This window comes from Cervus elaphus, chromosome X (genome assembly GCF_910594005.1).
Source record: "Cervus elaphus chromosome X, mCerEla1.1, whole genome shotgun sequence".
Lineage (NCBI taxonomy): Eukaryota > Metazoa > Chordata > Mammalia > Artiodactyla > Cervidae > Cervus > Cervus elaphus.
In genome coordinates, this window is record NC_057848.1 from 27,783,256 (window position 1) to 27,803,230 (window position 19,975).

The 19,975-nt window shown below is 54.2% G+C and overlaps 1 protein-coding gene across 7 annotated transcripts in view; it reads right to left on the reverse strand.

The window, feature by feature from the left end:
• Positions 1 to 1,025: 1,025 nt before the first annotated feature.
• ATP2B3 (ATPase plasma membrane Ca2+ transporting 3) overlaps positions 1,026 to 19,975 on the reverse strand; it is a 61,418-nt gene continuing 42,468 nt past the window's right edge. The window contains exons 20-23 of one of the 7 annotated variants that reach the window (XR_006339721.1): positions 18,758 to 18,940; positions 17,992 to 18,088; positions 13,622 to 13,775; positions 3,757 to 3,895 (exon numbers count right to left, since the gene is read on the reverse strand). Coding sequence is in view for 6 of the 7 variants with exons in the window: in XM_043895225.1 (XP_043751160.1) it covers positions 3,575 to 3,895; positions 13,689 to 13,775; positions 18,758 to 18,940 (591 nt within the window). In the remaining variant the exon portion in view is untranslated. Of the gene's footprint in view, positions 3,896 to 13,281; positions 13,776 to 17,991; positions 18,089 to 18,757; positions 18,941 to 19,975 lie in introns of those variants that run through there. The other 6 variants (XM_043895228.1, XM_043895225.1, XM_043895229.1 and 3 more) reach the window with 6 other exon arrangements.

The window sequence follows — 19,975 nt, forward strand, 5'->3', positions numbered from 1 at the left end:
GAGACAGGGCGCTAAGGGCCAGTGCACTGGGATGACCCTGAGAGATGGGATGGGGAGGGAGTTGGGAGGGGGGTTTAGGATGGGGGATACATGTATACCCATGGCTGATTCATGTCAATGTATGGCAAAAACCAGTACAGTATTGTAAAGCAATTAGCCTCCAATTAAATAAATTAATTAAAAAAAAGATTACCATAGGATCCAGCAATTCCACTTCCAGGTATCTACTGAAAAGCAGTGAACACAGGGGCTAAAACACATATGTGTACACCCGTGTTTACAGGTACACGCGGTTCACAGAAATCAAAAGGTAGAAGGAACCCATGTCCATCGATGCATGCCTGGATGAAGAGAACATGGTCCAGCCTCACAATGGAGTGTGATTCAGCCTTAAAAAGACAGCCACTACAACATGGCTGGACCTACAAGGCGTGATGGTCAGTGAGAGAAGCCAGACATAAGGACAGACCCCATATGACTCCATTTGTATGAGATGCCTAGAGTCGTCAGACCCTAGACAAAGAGTAGGATGGGAGGACACGGGCTGGGGAAGTAGATGTCGGTGTCTAATGGGGACAGAGTTTCCATTGGGGAAGATGGGCAGTTCTGGGGATGGCCGCACACCCACGTGAATGTACTTAATGCCACCAACCTGGACACTTAAAAATGGTCAAGATGCTAAATTTATGTTATTTGTACTTTGCAGCAGTGAAAATAAAAAGACACCATCTGCATGTGTACCAGGGTTCTGGCATTTGGGTAGTGTTCCCTACCCCACCCACCTCTGAGGATGCTAGTCTGGACATTCAGGTGAGGCCCTTCCAGGTCAAGACCATTCAAGCCTGACCACACAGAGCAGGTGAGCCGAGCACTCTCCTCCTTCCATTAGGATCAGCAAGGTGGCTGCACCCCCAGGAACCCTGCTGTTCCTGGGGCTCACCCCAGCTTAATGAAGGGGAGAATGTCACCTGTCTAGCTTCAGAGGAGAATTCACCAAATAATAAATCACACACATTACCCAGAGAGAGATTGTAGGAGCCTTGCATTTTTTTTTAATATACAGAAATTTTGGTCTAGTCTTAAAATTAGGATATTCAACTACAGACTTTAAATTATGATGCATCTGTGGTCTTCCTCATTAAGTTATTTTTGTTCATCTTTTTTAACAGGCAGATAAAAATGTAAAACAGATTTAATAACTGAACACAGTTGACCAAGCCATTCCGTATAAGATAATGCTTTAGAGAGAGGGGCTTCCCAGTGAGACAGGGCCCCCTGGTCTGAAGATGCACAGAAACGAGAGCAGCGGTCTGCACCCCACACCCCGTGGAAAGGCACCCGGGGACTAAACGGTCGCCGAGCACAGGAGGCGACTGGATAGCAGCAGTGAGGCTTGCGCTATATGTCAACCATGTGTCCTACCAGTGTGTCTACAACAGAGGATGAAAAGAAGCCCGTGAGCAAAGTGTTCTGCGTGCATCGTCTTCCATTTCAACATTTCCAGTTTGAGTTCTTGTTTAAGAACACACAGACCTGCGACAAATTGAGTTGCCCTGTTTGTTGTTGTTTAAACAAGGACATTGGGGAACAATTTACAAATGGGTAACATTCTCAATGTGCCCTTTGGAAAAAAGGGATGGCTTTAAGTTATCTGTAGCTGGCATTGTGAGTGGGATTTGCCTTTCTAACTGAAATTCCTTGGCCCAAGATATGGTGTTATGTTAACAGTGGGGACATGGTGTTATGTTAACAGTGGGGACTTGAGCGTGCTTGGGATGCCACCCATCCAGACATGCACAGACACAGGTGGAGGTCAGGCCAGCCCTGGCCAGGGGCTGTGGGATGGGCCCGGGATGGGCGAACCAGCCTTGCCAGCGGTCTAGCTAATGCCTCTCCGCCCCTCAGCTCCCAACTGTCCCCCAGAGGCTCAGCTCCTAGGCCCCAGCCGCAGGCTGTGGCTGGACCCCAACCTCCTCCATGCAAAACAGGAGACAGAAGAAGATTCTGAAGGTAAAAGAACCGCTGCTTTTTTCTGCATTTCCCTCCTGGGATATCATAAATTTGAGAAAATTGAGGGCACGCTGGGTGCTCACACTGCCAGGAGAGATCCCCAAGGGAACTGTCCGGGGAACCCAGGCCCAGCCATCCATGTGGGCTCAGTCAACCACGTGGCAGAGCTGACCTCCTCAGCTTCCCACCTTTGCAATTACAGCCACAGAGATGAGGTACAATTGCCCCCAGGGGCTTGGCATCCCCAAGGTCACCATAGGTGGCTGCAGACCCAAATCCATGCCCTCATGCATCATAGTTATCCTTGAGCGAGAAGACCAGGGTCAGGAGAGTGCTTTGGTGAGGGGTGACTGAGAATTGATCCCAGTCTCTTTAGGGGCACCTCAGCGACTTCTTGGCATTCTCCAAACCAGAGTGGGAGTCCAGCTGGAGGTGCCGACGGGGGCTGAGGTCTGTGCTGTGGCCGAGTCAGCTCCTCCTGGGTTTGGTCCCTCTCTGCTTTCTTTCTGACTCTGCATTCTGCCCCACCTGCACCTGCAGACCTGGCTCTCCTGGATTGTCCCCAGGAGGTCGGGCACATCCAGGGCCAGGCTTCGTGCTCTTCAAGTTGGAGATGCAGACAAAGAAAACCCACCCACTGGCCAGAATTCAGGACTTAGAGAATCGGAGTTGGAGCCAAAGGAAACCGAAATCAAAACTCCCCCTTCCACCTACTGGAGGGGATCATTCTCAACGATACTTTGGTATTTTCCTTTGAAAGAAAAATTTTGACTTTTTTTTTTTCTCTATAGGCAGGGGTCTCAAAGTGCAAATGTTCCCAGTGTTCTGATTTTGCCTGCCTTCCGTGACCTTCCTTACTGCTCCCAGGAACTGTGCTGGGAGGATGGGGGATGGAGGGGACTTGTGGGGGAAGAGCAGTGAACGGGGGTCCCAAGCAACCAAAAGGAGATTCTTGTAGTCTAGTTCCCTGAAAAAACAAACAAACAAACAAACAAAAAAAACCGACCCTGGCACAATAAATAATGAAATTTCAAAATGAAAATACCGGATAAGAGGAATGGAAATATCATGCCAATAAGCAGTTCCTTATTCTTGAGATATTCATCTGGTCCTCTGTGTGCACACACATGGGGCTACGCACACATGCACACACAGACCAACTGCACCCATCCTGGAGAGGGGGTGCTGGGCTGGTGGGCCGCCTGGGTGAGAGCATCCTTCCTGCAGAGTGGCGCTCCCTTGTTGAAACTGTTGATCCAATTGCTCTGCAGTGAGTGCTTCCCCCCCCAAAAATGACAAGGAGACCTCTGTCCCACCGCACCGCCAGAACAGTGAACATCTGGTGGAATGACAGTGTTCATTTAAAAAAGCTTCCATAGAAAAAAGGGGGGGAGGACACACAACTCTTCTCACTCTCTGATCTCTCCTTCCTCCTCCTTCCCCTCCCAGAATGGATTGGCTTCAGGCAAGGGTGGTCAGGCATCTTCAACAGTCCTCGCGGCCCGTGACCCCACCCATCCGAGTGCGCGTGTGTGCATGGTGCGAGTGCCCAGAGCAGTCCTGCTTAGAGGGACGTCTCCACGCTGTGGAGCGGGCTCCCGGGTCTGGAAGAAAACAGTGACGAGGTAGCTGACTTGGTGCCGCGCGTGGTCAGGTAGACGCCGCTGTCTATGGCATTGTTATTCTGGTTGGGAGAGGGCGGAGGGGGGGCTCTCAGGCGTTCCTCGTTCTCATCCACGTCCGTGTCGTCAATCAGCGGGATGTTGTGGGTGTAGTCATTGATTAGAAACTCGGGCGTCGCCATGAAGTTATGGATGGAGGTCTTGGATTCTGGTTTCTCCAGGCCTTCATAGAGGGAGCTACGGAACGCTTTCACCACCCGAATCTGAAGGGGGACAGGGGGAGGGAAGGGAGGAGAGAGGAAAGAAGGAAGAAGGAAGGAGACCATGAGCGGTGGGCTGGCGCTGCCAGTTGTGCCCACATCCATGGCAGGGGTCACTGCATGACAAACATTGGTCTTTTGGAAGAGAATGGTCGGAGCCCTCTGTCTGGGTGCGGTTACCTCCCATCACCTGACATGCATGCAGGACAAATGGTAGATATTCTGGAACTCAAGAGCAACGAATGCAGTGGACTGCTGGCTACACGGGAGAGGTGGGGAGGCAGGGGATTCCAACATGGGAGATGAGAAAGTTGACTGGGAAAAGGGAATGTGATGGGCCCTGGGCTCTCTACTTTCTCCTCCCGAAGAATCTGGAACTTTCTGGCATGAGAAAAGTCTCCAGCCTCTGGGCAAATGGCAAGCCTTCCTTGAGTGGGTCCCCCTCTGGCTTCTCCAGGTCCTCTCCTCTGTCCCCCAGCTCCGATGCCTCAGCGACTGCCCCTCTTTCTGGAAACTTCCATGACACCGCCCCTTTCTGGCCCTCCTACCTCACGTGTCTGTCTCCCTCTCCTCCACTCTTTCTTACTCTGTCCCAGGGTGCCTAGAGTGCTGGCCTGTCCTTGTCCCTCCTCCTCCCTGACCACACTGCCAGGCCAACCTCTTGGCCCTGGCCACAGCCCAGGGCTCATCTGGCTGAAACCAGGGATTGGGGCTCAGGCCCCTGCCAGTCCCCCATCTGGAGGCACCCAAGGTGGAAAATGGCTCCACTTTTGATTTCTACCCACCAAGTCTGTCCTGCTCGGATGCCCAGCATTTGACCAGGTCATCACTTCCTTTCACAGACCCTTTGCAGTGTGCTCCTAACCTGCCCCTCTTGCCTTTCTCACCCTCCTCCTTTTCAGTCTCCAAGACACACAACTTCTTTCAGTCCCTGGAATCTGCCATATTTGCCCCGTTCTCAGGTTCTCTGGCCACCTCACTGGCATCTGCAGGCCTCAGATCAGCACAGGGGTCCCCAGGAAAGAGCTTCCCACAATGCCTTGCTCCCCAGCTACCGCAGCTCCAGCTGCACTCAGGCAGCCCTGAGCCCCACACCCCCTGCAGGCCTAGCCCCTTGACTTCTGCTGGCGGCCCTGCCTTCACGTGCATGCGTGCTGAAGTCTCATCGGGTCTACAAAGCCGTAGAGCTGCTGCCTCTCTCTGCTCCTTCCTTGGGCCCCCAGCCTGGCTGCCCTCATGCTTCTAGAAGGCAGAATGGATGGGAAACCCTCAGCTGGGCCCCATGCTAACCAACTGGCCCTGTGCTGAGATTCAGAGGCCTGACCCTCCCTATGTGAGTGAATGGACACATGTCAGTTCTAAAGCTACTTCCAAGTCCAAGGTGCTAGGGTTGGATTTTCTTGGTTTAGACAAGATATTGGCAACTGTGGCCCAAGAGCTAACTCTGGCCCTCAATATGGTTTTGTTAACAAAGTCGTAGTGGGGCCACAGCCACACCCATCCCTGTGAGCATTTTGTCTGGCTGTGTTGGAGGGCAGAGATGTGTAGTTTCCACAGTGACTTGGACCACAAGCTAAAAGTACTTGCTCCCTGGTCCTTCACAAGACAACTTCACTGTTCCCTGGTTTCGATCATGAATCCCACTGTTAACAATGAGTCCTTTGCTACCCTCTAGTGTCTGGACACCAGGGTTGGCATTGCTCAACCAAGCTCAGTGCTCCATGATCAGTTTAAACCAGGAGAACCTCACTGTCAAGTGCCAAAAAATGAGCCACACTGCGCCATTAAATTGGAATTTTCTAATTGCATGTCTTAAATCCCGTGAAGATTTTCTTGGAATTTGGCGAAGACCCATCTTCTGGCTGCTAGATGGCCATCATTTGTTGTCGGCTCCTTCATTCCCTAGACTGGTTTCTGAGACAGGGCTGACACCAAAATTGAGTGTCATTTTGACCTTTTTAATGAAAAGGAACAGTTCACTTTTTGTAGCCATGGCAGATGTGGCCTCATCATTTGGAGCTTTTCTGGTGCCAGGACTGTGGGGGAACCACGGGCAGCTTTCAGGCTGCAGAGTCGTGCTGGAGGACTTGGTTTGGCTCTCAGCCACACCCCCCAAGCCACAGAAGCTGAAGCAAGTGGCATCCTGCCACCCTCAACCCTGGTGGCCTTCGTGGTAAGTTTACCAGCAGTCATCTGGTGCCCTGGCCACCTCCTTTGCCCTCCCTTGGACCTGGGTCGTGTGATCAGGCCAGGCCTCTGCTCAAACTCACCCACAGCTCTCCCAGTCCACCCTCGCCAGGGCCGTCGTCCTGGCTGTACTCAAAGACTCACTTGAATGCCTGTCACTAGCCTTCTTTGCTGCCTGGTGCCAAAGCCTGGCACAGAGCAGCTGCTCAGTCACCAACACGAGGTGCCAGGACTGCCTGCTCAAACATGTGCCCCTGGCTCAAGTCAACCTGAGTGTGTTTATAGCTGACCATGAGTCAGCTTCCCTCCAGCTTCCGTTTCCCTGTATCCTAATCTTGGGCTCTTAACAAATGGCTTGAGATGGGTCTTACGATGGGATGTTTTCAGGCCACCTGCCACCAAAGGGCACAGCCAACCTCTGGGGCATGGGTTTGGTGGGAACTGGGAAGACAGGACCACCCTGGAGGCCTGGGCTCACACCCGGGGGCCTGAGAATGTCCCCATGGTGGAGTTGGTGCCTCCCTGTGAAAGCCCGGTCACAGCCAAGTGGGTCCAGCACCCTTCCCTAGCTCCTCTCCTGGCCTGGGACTGTCCCAGAGGCTGGGGCAAGGCCCTCAGGTCACCTCTCCATCTCGAGAACCCCAAAAGGATGTCACTGTGCTCAAGGCTGCCAGTGTCGCCCACGGCTCACAGACTAAGTTGATGCCATCAACACCCGCTGTACCACGACCACCTGCAGCCAGGACCCACCCTTCCTGGCACCTGCTGCCCCTGCACTTCCTGTGGATGGCTAATAGGCCTCTCGAACTGAAGGAGGTCCTGGAGGGACCCCCCAGCCTTGCCTCTGCTGACCCTGCCCTTTGCCTCGTCTTCCCATCCAGGGGGCAGGGCTCCGGCTGAACCTTGGAGGCTCCCAGCACTGCGATCCCAGGACTGAACATCAGCGTGTCTTGCGGCCCCTAGTTCTCAAACCTCTCCCCAGTGGAGCCTTTCCCACCTCCATGGCTGCAGCTGTGTTCCCCGGGGACCACAACCCCCAAGCACAGAGACGCTGGGAGCCAGGCCCTTGGATCTTCCCTGGGTCCCCAGGGGTCTTCCTTGTCCCCATCCCTTTTGTCTGACACTGAGTCAGGCCCTGCCCTCGTGTCTAGCAGGTGAGGACTCCAAACATCCCAGCAGCTGCTGAGGTAGCTCTGGGTCCTACTGTGGTGGCACTCACACCAGTCTGTGCAGTATGGGACACCCCCCACCCCCGAGTCCAGATGACTGTAAGATAATTTAAAGGTGAAAGAAAGACATGAAAAGCACTAGCCAGTGAAGAGGACTCCTAGGTTAGGGCAGGTCTGGCTGGAGCTGGACGCCGTTTTGCAGTTTCTTGCCCCATCTCTCATGAGACCCGTCGCAACCCCCACCTCCTGGCATCTGAGAACTGCCATGTTTTCTCCTTCACTGCCTGGGCGTGCCACCTGGCCATCTCCCTGTCCCTCATCTAGGTTACTCTTTGCCCCTCTCTTGGTGCAGTGGTCCCTCCAGCTGTGGCCACGCAGGGCCCCAGCTTCATTTGGCTCTGTTCTCTTCTGTCCCTTGCTCTCCACACCAACCCCTGTTTCCAGGCTGGACACCGGGTCATCCAGGCCTTTTCTTCACCCATGTCCATGCATCTCCTGGGTGCTTCTAGCTGTCTGTCTGGTAAGGAGGCCCCATCTCTATGTCCATACTCAGGGCTCTGCCTGCTTTCTTAACTTTACCTCCCACTCCCACACCTCCTCCCTTGTCTGGCTGTTGCCGCTCTTGACCTCCGCCCTCTCTTGGCATGGAAGCCTGAGCCATGTTTACAAACAAACACAAGTCAGACTGCGTCTCACCCTCCAGTGCTCCAAACCCTTCAGTAGCCCTGTCTCCCTCAAAGGAAAAGTACTGCCAAAGCCTGCCTCGGGCCATTGTCTTCCTCTTCCTCCTTTACTCTCTGCAGCCCCCTGGCTCTTCCTCAAGCGGGACACTCCTGCCTCAGGGCCTTTGCACTGGCTGTTCCCTGTGTCAGGAAGGCTCTTCCCCAGTGAGCCTCATGGCTCCCCTTCACCTCTTTCTGTGTGTAGCTGCAATCCACCCATCTTCCTCAGCAACCCGGCACCTCTTCTGCCTCCTTTTCTCCCCAGCACGGTTCGCCTTCAAACAACTCACACATCCTATTTATTCTCTGTTTCCTGTCACTGGAACATAAGACCCCTGAGGGCAGGGGGCCCACACATACTGGCACATGTCTCCCATCATAGCTTCCCCAACCAGCACTCTCCACCTGCGTTGCTCAGAACAGTTAGTCTGAGTGTCCCACAGGGCCATCACACCTGCCCCCTTCCCCCACCTAGACTTTTCTTCCACCAGGTCATCCCGTCAGCCTTGTCTCCTCATTTGGAACTCAGCTCACAATCCACCCTCTAAGAGGCTGTCTCAGACAAGCTTTATCCCAAACAGTGCCCCTAAAGTTTCTCTTGTTCTCCTTCCTTTTGTTCTGAGGCTGGTGAGCATCTGCACTGAGCGAAAGCTTACTTCTATATTGTCTGCTGCCTGGGGCCTGCTTTCTCCTCACTCTGAGCTCCTTGAGCAGGGACCAGCTCCTGACCCACAGGACCACCGGAGCCACATGGAGGAGGGGTGCTTGTGTCAGACTCTGCCATGGGGCATGCTACTGATGAAGAGTTGGGGTCTGAGGAGGCGGGGTTGTGAAGGTCACGGCTGAAAGTGGATGGACTGTGCTTTGGTTTTGAATTTTAATCGCTGGAGTTTGCAATGGAGGTGCTGGTGGTGGCAGGGAAGGGCCATGAAAGCAGACAGGAGGTGAAGGACTGAGGGAACACCTACCCTATTAAAGGAAAAGAAAAGAAGAGAAAACTAAAAGCAATGACAACAGTCACAACAGAAACTGGGCCTGACGCCTTCTGTCCTGTGGGATGAACAGGCCCTGGGGGGTTGACATCCTCTCTACCCTCTGCTCCTGTCTCAGCACGAGGCTCACAGAACTCAGAATTTTTCTGGCCAACTCCTGCCCTGTCTTGCTCTACTCCCTGAAAGCGTGTACATGATTGATGGACATGCTTGGCTCTGGACCAACCACTAATCCAGACTTTCTGTAGGAGGAAGGAAGCTGGCAGCTTCCCTGGCACTGGGGCTTTGGATTTAAAGCAAATTCTGAACACAGCAGCCGGGGAGAGCCATGAGGCCTCCATGAACTTCAGGTTCTCAATTCCCAAACCCTCCCCATAGGCATGAAGGTGAATCATGACTTGAAAGCAACACAAAGACATGTAAGGTGATGGAACCACAGTTGAGGGGACAGAAAGGGGAAGGTTCCCTTTCCTCAACCATGGAATTAGGAGATGTGAAAATGCAAACTCCAGAGTTGGCCCTTTCACTGAGGTACTGAATCCCAAACAAAAGACGGATTTGTGGGTGTTGGCCAATCGAAAATGCTGGTGACTGGTGAGATTGTGAAGATAACCCCCCATTCTGTGGGCATGTGTGTGTGCCCAGGACTGGACAGTCCACCCTCAGTGGCTGGCATCAGTACAACATTGCACTCAATTGACCCAGGCATGGAGAGTCTTGGGCTTTTGGGGATCTTGGCCTTGCCTCTCACCCCAGCCATCTTCAGCTTCAGGATCTCAACTAAGTCTCTTGAGCTGTCTCAGCCCTGGCTTCCAGCCCCTGGAGTTGGCCTGGAAGTGCCTACTGGGAAGGGCTCCAGAGCAGGGCTTCCAGGGTCGGCCTTAGGCTTTCAGCTGGTGTGTGCTTTTGGAATTGCCTGCAAGGTCCTTCCACATGGTAGGGCCCCCGGCTGCATGAAGGCTTGGGCAGGGTTGATACTGCTCCTAGTGTGGAGACAGTGTCCACACTGTCAAAGAGCCAGCTGCAAATGCCAATACACTATTCCCAGAAACCCACAAGGGCAGAGTTGGCTCGAAACCAATGGATTTCCTGAGAAGGAAGCAAACTCCAGCAAATGAGACAGCTTTCACTTGCAAGACTCCTTCCTCCATCTTCCACAGGGCTGCCTTAACTACTGCTCTGTGAGCATGTGAGGAGCATGTCTCCCTGCTCTCCAGAAGGGCATGTCCACAGAAGACCCAAGGCCCCACCTAGTGGGGCTTTGCCAAGTTGGATGGAATGTTTTCACATTGCAAAAGCCAATTAAAATAAAACAACTGCCATGATATGTTTCTGGCATGGTTGATCAGAACAAAACCGCCCTGAGGGAGTCCTTCTGGCCACATCTGACCAAACTCACAAGCTGCCCCTGCTACAGTAAACACTGGAGTATGGATGGCTGGACTGATGTGGAACAGGCTTTGGATGTGTGGCTGGGGAGGGCCTGGGGTGTGTCTGTGTGTCCCCCCTCACACCTGGGAGCAGCCACCTGGCACCCTGGGCTTGCTGCTCGTAAGTAAACCTGAGTAAATAGACACTCCCTGTCTGGTTGTACCTTGGGCATCCTGACAGCCAGCATTATTGTGTGAGAGTGTAATCAGGGCAGGAATGGGGGTGACTGACACACTAACAGAGGATAGGATTTCACACCCCTTTCATTTCCAAAAGACTGAAGGTGGTTAGTAAAGGATGGCATTTCCCTAAGCCACTCAGATGGGTGGCCTCAAGGCCAAGCATGGCTGAGGTCCTGTGAAATGAAGTGGCAGGCCAAGAATGAAATGGCTGTGGTGGGGCAGCCACTGAGCCAGGCGGGAGAAATGGCTGAGTGAGCAAGGAGGAGGCAGCCAAGGGCATTGTGGAGCTGGGAGGTCATTGCCTGTGACCAGGGGTGTGGGGACCGAGTTAGGACTCCCGAATCCAGGAGCAGCAAAGACCTGCATGCACATATGGGCATGGGGAGCCCGGTTGGGGGGGGGGTCAAAGGTTGACTAGGAAGCGTGGGTGGCTGTGAATGTGGGCACGTTCAGCCCCAAGGATCACTGCATCTCTAGCCTCCCCCCAAAACACCCTTTGGAAGGATTCTCCTCCCCTTCAGATTCTGAGGACATTCTCTGGCCACTTCTTCCATTGATATTACATGCTGGGACCTGCATTGGGTGATCTGTGTCATGTTTCATTCTGGCCTTCAGGCTCCTTGTCCATACCCTGAACCGGGCCTTCCACCTAGAGAGCCCGAGGTTCTCCGTAGAAGTGACACTGGGCTGGGACTGGCTGTGGTGCTTAGGATGAGGCGTGGCCTGGCCAGGTGGTGGGCAAGGCGGACAGGAGACTTCCTGAAAGAGCCAGGTTTTCCCGAGGAAACCTTGTGCCCCATGACCACTGGTAAGTTCTGAGAGGGAGAGTGAAGGCCTGGGGCTGTCCTCTGCTCCACCAGGCCTTCCCCTGATTTGCATGATGCGGGTGCCAGGCTTGGTGATTTCTCAGGGTCTTTGAAGCTCAGACTGGGAACCAGTTCAGAGTTCCAAGCCAACCTGCCACGTGGTGATGGTGGGAGGAAGCAGTTTTGGTGGGCAGTATCTGGAATCTGGGAATGTCCCCTGGTGTCACCTGGTCCTCCATCCAGCATCTTCCTTCGCAGAGGGGTCCTTTCCGAGGTGCTGTGCCTTTGAGGCCACCCCTTGTGAATCAGAACATCAGAACCCTCCGCAGGCCGAAGGCACTCATCTCCCAGTGGCACAAGGTGTGGAAGGGACAGCGAACCTTCTTCTGGCCAGGAGCTACTTGGGTCCCTGTCGAGTGGCTCCTACTCTGCACTGCTGGACTCCCAGCAGTGGGAAGGGAGGTGCGGCACGTGGCCACAGAAAGAAGGAAGGCACTAGGAGCCAAGGAAGACACAGGAGAGACACTGCCCCAAGGGAGGAAGCTGGAGGCACCCAGACAGACAGGCAGATGGACAGACAGACAGAGAGAAAGCACAGAGAGAGATGGCAAAGGAACACATGGAAGAAGTGGGGCAGGGGGAGGGCAGCAGCTGCCCAGTGGGCCCTGGCCAAGCCTCCTGTCTGTCTTCCTGGGTGGAGTGGTGGCAACTCCCCTGTGGGATGAGGCTGGAGCTTTCCAGCTCACCCATGAGGGCCATCAGCCAGTATTTGTGGCTCAGGTGGGTGTCTCAGTGAGCATTCTAGGTAGCCGGATGTATGTGTGGCCTGTGGGATGGAGAATGCATTTGTGTGTGTGTGCGTTCACGTGTGTGACATTTTCAAAGGGGACAAGGTGACCCCAGTGGGGACCAGTGCAACCCACACCACTTCCTTAAAGGGCAGAGTGGCCTGAAACGACATCTTAAGCAAGAGGAGGGACACTCTCCACTGGGGACCTCTCACCAGTTCCTAAAAAAAAAAAAGAAGAAAAAGAAGAAGAAAACAAACAAACAAACCAAAAACCAAAAAGAAAGTACAAGACAACAGAAAAAAAGGAAAAGAGAAGAAATCAAGGTAAAGGAAAATCCGAGTCTGGTGGGAAAAGCATAGTTAACGACTCTTGTCTGTGGGGAGTGGTGTGTTCTCAGAGTGAGAGCTGCCAGGTCCCACTGGAAGGAAAGGAAAGAGGCTCATACCTGAAGGTTTACTGTTTTGTTTTTGAAAATGTCAAGTTTGTTATGAGAAGTAGGTGACCCTGGGTTGGGGGGCACACATGGTTCCTTGCATTGTCGTTTGGGGGACCATGGGGTAGTGGATTCAATGGTCCAATGGCTTTTCCTTTGCCTTTGTGAAGAAATGTGAGCAAATGTGGAAGTTTCTACCTCTTCAGGTCCGCCCCTGGGTTCCTTTCTAAATGTGATGACATGGCGGGAAGTTTTCAGTGGAACGTATAGCAAGGAATCAATGTCTCCCAACTTCTTGAAGGAAGGAGGACAGAGAGTACGGACCAGATCAGGTTAAGACCTTCCAATCCTGAAGCCTGCTTGGAAAGAGCAAAGATGCATTGGGGACAAGTGGAAATGTGGCCGAGGGTGGATCTGGGGCATGAGGAGGGCTCCTGGGGACACCTCTAATGCCTGGTGGCTCAGGTCTACTGCCTTTGGAAACCACTTCAAGGAGAGTTCTGGAAGCTGTTTCTTTAGTCCCCAGTGGGTGGGCTGGGTTCTCCACTGTGAAAGATGCTGCAAAAGCTTCTCCTTCGAGTCCCAGAGACGGCCCTGAGCCCGCGTGCCAACATCATGCTGCCCCGCAGAACACTGACCAAGTCCCCACCGAGTCCCAACGCCACCAGAATACGGCCCAAGTGAAGAACCATCAGCAAAGGCAGACCAGTTCAAGAAAAGAAAACCAATGACAGAAGGAGCACCAAACGAAAATTAAAAACATAAAATAAAATAAACCAAACAAAGAAAAGAACGAAGGTCCAGCAGTGCCATGGATTCAATACATTTCATAAGAGGCTATGGCTTTGGAGCGACACACCGTCTGGTGGGAAGGACTGAACGGGGCAATAAAGAAAGAACGGAAAAGCCACGGTGCGCGGAGGATGCAAGACTGGAAAAAAAAGAGAAGGAAGAGTTGGAGGCTTTTTCCTCCCTAGAGATGCCATTTATGAGAGAAAAGGGGACTCAAGACTCACTCCCAGCGGCACTGGTGGGATTGGCAGCAGAGAGAATTACGTGAGTAGGGGTAGAAAGATTGGTTACGTCATGGAGCTGGCTGAGGACCGAGGACCGCCGGCGCACAGCACCCTGAAATGAACCGCTTCTCTTGAAGGTACTCACTACCTCCATCTGTGGGAGAGAAAATGAGATAAAGGTTGGCTTGCACTGTGGTCCTGGGGATCGCATGGGGGTGGGGCTGGGTGGGGACAGGGACCACGCTGGGCACATATCGTGACAGCAAAGCCTCATGGGGGTCGCCGCGGTGCTTCCGACGGGACCATGGCCGAGGCCCTCGGCCTTTGCATCATCCATCAAGAGACGATTTGCTGAGTGAATGATTTGGGCTCAGAAGACTTGGGGCACTCGGGGATTAGTGATGGATCGGGTGCACCACAAACGATTTTAGGGAGAGCCATTTGCATTCACGATATGCTCATTGCAAGCCACTCATCAATAAATACCTGTGTCTGGCAATACTTTGTTATCCTAGGTCAGTAGTGCTCAACTTTTTTGCTGCCCCAACACACCTGAAGGATGTGACATGCTCCCATTAGGAACGAGGTCATGGATGGTGGTGACAGCTGCCCTTCCCTGCCCATCCTTGCTTACATGGCTCTAACCTGGCATCACTCTGCTTCTGTGGCTCATCCAAGTGACTGAGGGGTACTTAGAGGGAAATCTCAATGGAAGAATGGATTTTACAAGAGGGGGAGGGGTTTCCCCAAAGCCCCCGCTTTATCTTATCAGAACGCCTACCCGCAGAGCCACAGGCAGGGTGGGAGGAAAATGGAGAGCTAGGTCTGGGGAGCAAAGATGGCTTTGGCTTTGGCCCTCACCCCTTAAGCTTCCAGGGAGCCTTTGGGAAAGAAGAGCCATGGGGGTGAACTTGCCAGAGACACAGTGTCTTCAGATTTCCCGACCCTGCCTTTGGCTGGCAGGGGGACTGGGGGTGGAGCAAAGCCAGGCATGGGCTTCCAGGTAACTGTGGGTGGGTGGGCACTATGAATGTCCCACTATCAGAAATCTATCTGTCTAGATTCTGGGATGCCAGCCTGCTGTGACGCACTTGGGGTACTTCTTAGGGAATGACCTCTTGGGCGGGCTATGTGTGTGTGTGTGTGTGTGTGTGTGTGTGTGTGTTTATGGAATTTTTTGGCGTTAGAAAGTGGATCCGATTTCTAGAAAGTGCCTATCTAGAACTATTTCTAGAGAGTTCACTAGATGATGTGATCAGTATGCATTTCTGGAGCCCAGAGCACACTGGCTGCCTGCTCTGGGCACAAGGTCATGGCCCCTGCTCGCAAGCCCCCAGGTGGCTACATGGTAGCCACCAGGGTCAGTGGTGTATCTGACATAGGGCCAGGCTCTAGGAAGAAGGCAGCTTGAGTGCTCGGACTCCCTCCATCCCAACCACAATGAAGATGTCCATCATTTCAACCTTTGGATGCACTGTGAGACAGATACTTATTGTTGTGTGCCCACTGCTGAGTGCCCATGGGGCTGGCACAGTGCTGAGCACCCCAGTGCACTGAAGGAAGACGACCCATGTCATGATGTTGCCGTCTCTTTCTATTTCTTCCCTAGGTTGAGATGTTTCTAAGGCTACAGAGATAAATCTGTCTCAAGAGGGGACTCTTACTGTGGAAAAGGCAACAAAGGAAGGAAAAAACGCCTTTCCTGTCTCTGATTGGGCCTCTCTGGGTGGTGTACCGATGGGATGATGGTATCAGTCAAAATACCACATCATTTTCCCCTCACCCCCACCCCATCCCAGAAGCCCCCACACTGGGCCAGGAACAAGGCCCAGTCACTGCTGAAGCTTCTCTTTGGTTTACAATGGAATGCAAAATAGACCGTGTCATGAATGCTTCGAAAAGCCCCAAGTCCTTAGTTTTGAGGACTCATTCTGGAATGAGGGTTCCCTGATAGCTCAGCTGGTAAAGAATCCACCAGCAATGTAGGAGACTCCAGTTCAATTCCTGGGTCAGGAAGATGCCCTCGAGAAGGGGTAGGCTATCCACTCCCGTATTCTTGGGCTTCCCTGGTGGCTCAGACAGTAAAGAATCCACTTGCAATTTGGGAGACCTGGGTTTGATCCCTGGATCAGGAAGATCCCCTGGAGAAGGGAATGGCTACCCACTCCAGTATTCTTGCCTAGAGGATTCCATGGACAGAGGAGCCTGGTGGGCTACAGTCCACAGGGTCGCAAAGAGTCAGACACGACTGAGTGACTAAGCACAGCACTACACGTTCTCAAATGATGTCCTGCCTGGCTGGTGCGCTGCCATGATGGGTGGGCAGCAGGTTAGGAAAGGCCTCCATTTAACAATGTAAAAAGTTGTGGTGGCCTCTGAAATCTTGGGAGCAATTCTGTATTTTGCAAAAGTCAGAAATAGGCTGGCTGCCTAGACAATGGCTCTCTTGGCTAGGGGTATATACAACCTGAGGGACTTTAATTTTCCTGGGCTTTATTTTCTCATTTCAAGTAGGTATTTTGAATAAAAAAGAACTTTTAAAAAGTGAGCTACAGTAACGTTGGTTCAGCATTCTTGAGAAGCGTGGCGGGTTCGATGTGACCAAGTCAAGGGGAGGGAGGCTTGGGTGACCTTAGGTAGGTCCCTTCTCTCTGGGCCCAATTTCTCTGTGTGGAAAGCAGGGGTCAGAAGTGTCAGACTCTGTCTGAGGGGACACAGCTAGCTGGGGCACCAGGGAACTCCACCCAGACACCTTGGATGGGGGCAGGGCGGCTGCCTTCAGCTCATTGATGGGATTGAATAAGCTCTGCCACACAACCTGCCTGGCATGACACCCCAGAGCCGGTCGGGGCCGGGACAGGGTGGGTAGGGGCTCACAGATGAGCAGCAGGAGGCCACAGGGTAGAGCTGGGCAGCTGGTATCAGAGGCTCCTCCCATTCTGGGTACTCGCTGTTATGGCTGGGCCGAAGACATCCTTCTCTGGCCATGCTGGTGCTTGGGATGCCAGGAGGCATGAGCCAGAGGCCGGGAGAAGCCCCTTGGGACCCCAGGGAGCTCCTTCACATGGTGCTCTTTGATGCCCCCTCATCCAGCCCTATAGGATCCCAGGCTCTGGGTGACCCAGGACCCTGCAGCTTTGGAAAGTCCCCCAGGGCATCCTGCCCGCCTCTGATGCCAAGTGGAGGCACAGATGCCCTGAGTGTGTGTGCCCTGGTGGCAGCAGGGTGGACTCTGAGAAGGCTTCACAGGATGAGGAGCTAAGGAGGCCTGGGGCCCAGAGAGCAGCCAGCTTGGAGGCACAGCAGCAGCATGGAGAAGCAGAGAGGAAAGTCTGGAAAGGCAGCAGGGATTCTCGGGGCACAGGGCGCATGGGTTAGGAGAGAGGCTGAGAGCTTCTGGCCAGGGCTGGGGGAGGAGAGAGGGGTGCCTGGAGGCTAGGACCCCAAGGTCTGTGCGGGAGCAGCTGGTGAGCCATGCACACCAGGAGGGAACTTTGGGATGAACCCATGGTGATGGGTGAGTTGCTGCAGGCAGATGCCGGGGAGAGCCGTGGGCTGAGGTCCCCGTCAAGGCCAAGGGGCCCATGGCAGGAAGTTGTCTAAACAGGGGTTGGGCAGTGTTCTTCTCTTCCATGGGTCTCCAGTGGAAGAAGCAGTTGGAGCTGGCTCAGGGCAGTGGGGCTGGGGGTCCGGTACAGAGTGTGGAGAAATGCACAGGAGAAGCAGGGAGTGGTAAGTGTCACAGACTGGCTAGGTTGACAAAGAGCTGCAGGGGTCCAGGGTGGACACAGGAAACCTCAATCCAGGCAGAGACGTGGGTGGTTAGGCCCAGAGGAGGCCGGCGGTGGCTGGACTGCAGATGCGTATTCGAAGGGCCATGGCCATGCACCCAAGTGTTCAGGGACACAGGAAGGGGGCCAGGGGCAGCTCCAGGTTCTTGGCTTGTGCAGAAGTGATGGAGCCATCCATCAGCAGTTGGGGGTCTGGGAGGTGGTGGGCTTGGGGTGGTGGGGCCTGTGGTCTGGGCTGAGCAGAGCCCCGGCCCAGGGCTGCTGGGTATCTGGCCAGGAAGAGGAGGAGGTGGTTGCCATCTGGAGGCTGTGCAAGGAGGGCCAGGCCACGGGGAGTGGGAGCCCCCACTCCCCCGCACCCCAGGGCCTATGGGATTTCCAGCAGCTGGGGTCACAGCCAGGAGGCGGGGGCAGACCAAGATCTCAGCAGGGGGTGGGAGTGACAGGCAAGGAAGAGGGAGAGGGGACAGGAAGTTGCCAGGAGAGCAGGGCAGACTGCACTTCCGGAAAGGCGCTGGGAGGCAGCAGGAGGAATGGAGGGACGGCCCAGCTTGGAAGCCAGGAGGACGTCTCGCAGACCTTGGTGAGGACTGATGTCAGGCCATGATGAAATCACCAGGGAGTGCCAGGGAAGGACCCGGAGAAACAGCAAGTATGGAACATTCTGGCAAGAAGGCTGGCCGGGAAGAGGTGGGGGCAGGAAGTGAGGGTGGCTGTGTCAGGCAGGCTCTCATGAAGCCTTCGCAAGTGCCTCCAGGGGTTACCCATCACGACTGTCTGACTTTCTAGAGGACAGCTGCTGATGGCCTGGACCTTGACTGGCACTGACATTTGGAGATTGGGATGAACAGAATGGACCACCTTGGTGGCCAGAGTGTGCTTCCCAATGAAGTCTTTCCCTAGAATTCACAATATAACCCAATAAATGGTGAGCTCATCAAAGGCTACTTGGAGTGGGCATCTGCCTCAGCCTGAGAAGGTCCCTTTCCCGTGACCTGGGACCACCCCCAGGAAATAAAACAAGTCTCAGTAGCTATTTGAATAGCAGGTGGACTGTGCCCTCGCCTCCCCAAGACACAGCTCTTGGTCACAGCAAACACTCTTAGCTGCCACCTGCACCCACTCTGGGGAGGGCCACTTGGGCTCTGAGGGGGTGTCAGGGAGAGGCCTTCTCGGTGACATTCTGTCCCTGGGCACTGCCAGAAACTGCCCTTGCGCTCATGGCGACCAGACCCCAGGGCCACCCTGTGGTCTTGGGCTCACCTCACCCATTCTCTACCTCTGGCTTGCTGGCCCCCATCTTAAGGCAGGAGAGCCGGAGTGGCCGAGCCCCTCGGTGGCTTACCTGTGTCTGGATCCGGTTGAGGCCCCGGAACCAGAGGATCTGGCCCCTGCGGAGCTCCCGCTCGGCATGGTCAATCTCTTCTTCTCCTTCAGCCAGCTCCTCGTCAGTCATCTCATCCTTCCCGGGACCATGTCCTGCTTCCTTCAGGCACTTGAGCTGGCTGGTGGGGATGGTGGCGATGACCTGGATTGCCGGAGGTGAGGGACAGCAGGCAGAAGTGACTGTCAGAAGTGGGAGGGCCGCTGGGGCCGGGAAGGGACACACACTGCCCACCTCCCTTGGACCCAGGCCAAGGCCGCTCCCATCGCCTGCCCTGCACCATGCTCGGCTACTTTCTCAAGGCTTCCTCCCAGTGAGGGGGCAGTGTGCGTGCCCAGAGGAGCAATGCATGTCACCTTTCCACACAGCATGTGATATAAGGGACTCGCCTTACCAGACCAAGGTCTGGCTCTGGCCTGGCTCCTGGGAGGAGACCTCTAGGGCCCTGCCTGATGAGTGGGTCTTGGTTTGCCCGGGGCTGAGGGCCAGTGGTCTATGCCACTGGAAATCATGGCAGCGTGATTTCTGGCAGGGCCCTGGACCTCATATACCAGCTTGACTTCTGGGGCCCAGAGATCAAGAAACTGAGGTGAGCCACATGGGTGCTCCAGGCCTCCAAGAGTGACTCCCCTTCAAGTCCCCAGATGGCACTGCTCAGGGGAACTTCCCTGGTGGTGGTACCTGTGCATGTTGTTACATGTCACTTTTGGGAGAAATCATGCTGCTGGCGGCTCCTGTGGTGGGGACCTGGAAGCCTGTGCCTGCCCCCCTCCTGGATCTGCCCTAAGTAAGCTTGATCTTGGATGTCCAGCCTCTAGACAGTAACATCTGACATTGAAGCTGCTTGGTCTATGATACTTTGATGTGGTGGCCTGAGACACAGGGTAAAGCACATGCTGGTCTCAGCCTCCTACACCAATGTTCTAGAACTCTGAAGAAATGCCCTTAGGGGCCTCTTGTGTTCCCAGGGCCTGATCTGGCCCCTCCTGGCCTCTGCCCAGTCCCAGTACCCAGGCCCCTTCTTCCTAATGTAACCTTTGGCACTAGGAACTAGCTTTAGCTGCAGCCACAGAGCCAGAAGTGTGAGACTTGCCCTCTGTCAGCTCAGAGGATTTCCTCATTTCCCTTGAGATATTCTCTTGTCCTCTTGAAGGTTCAGAGAGGTGTTGTGGAGCTTCA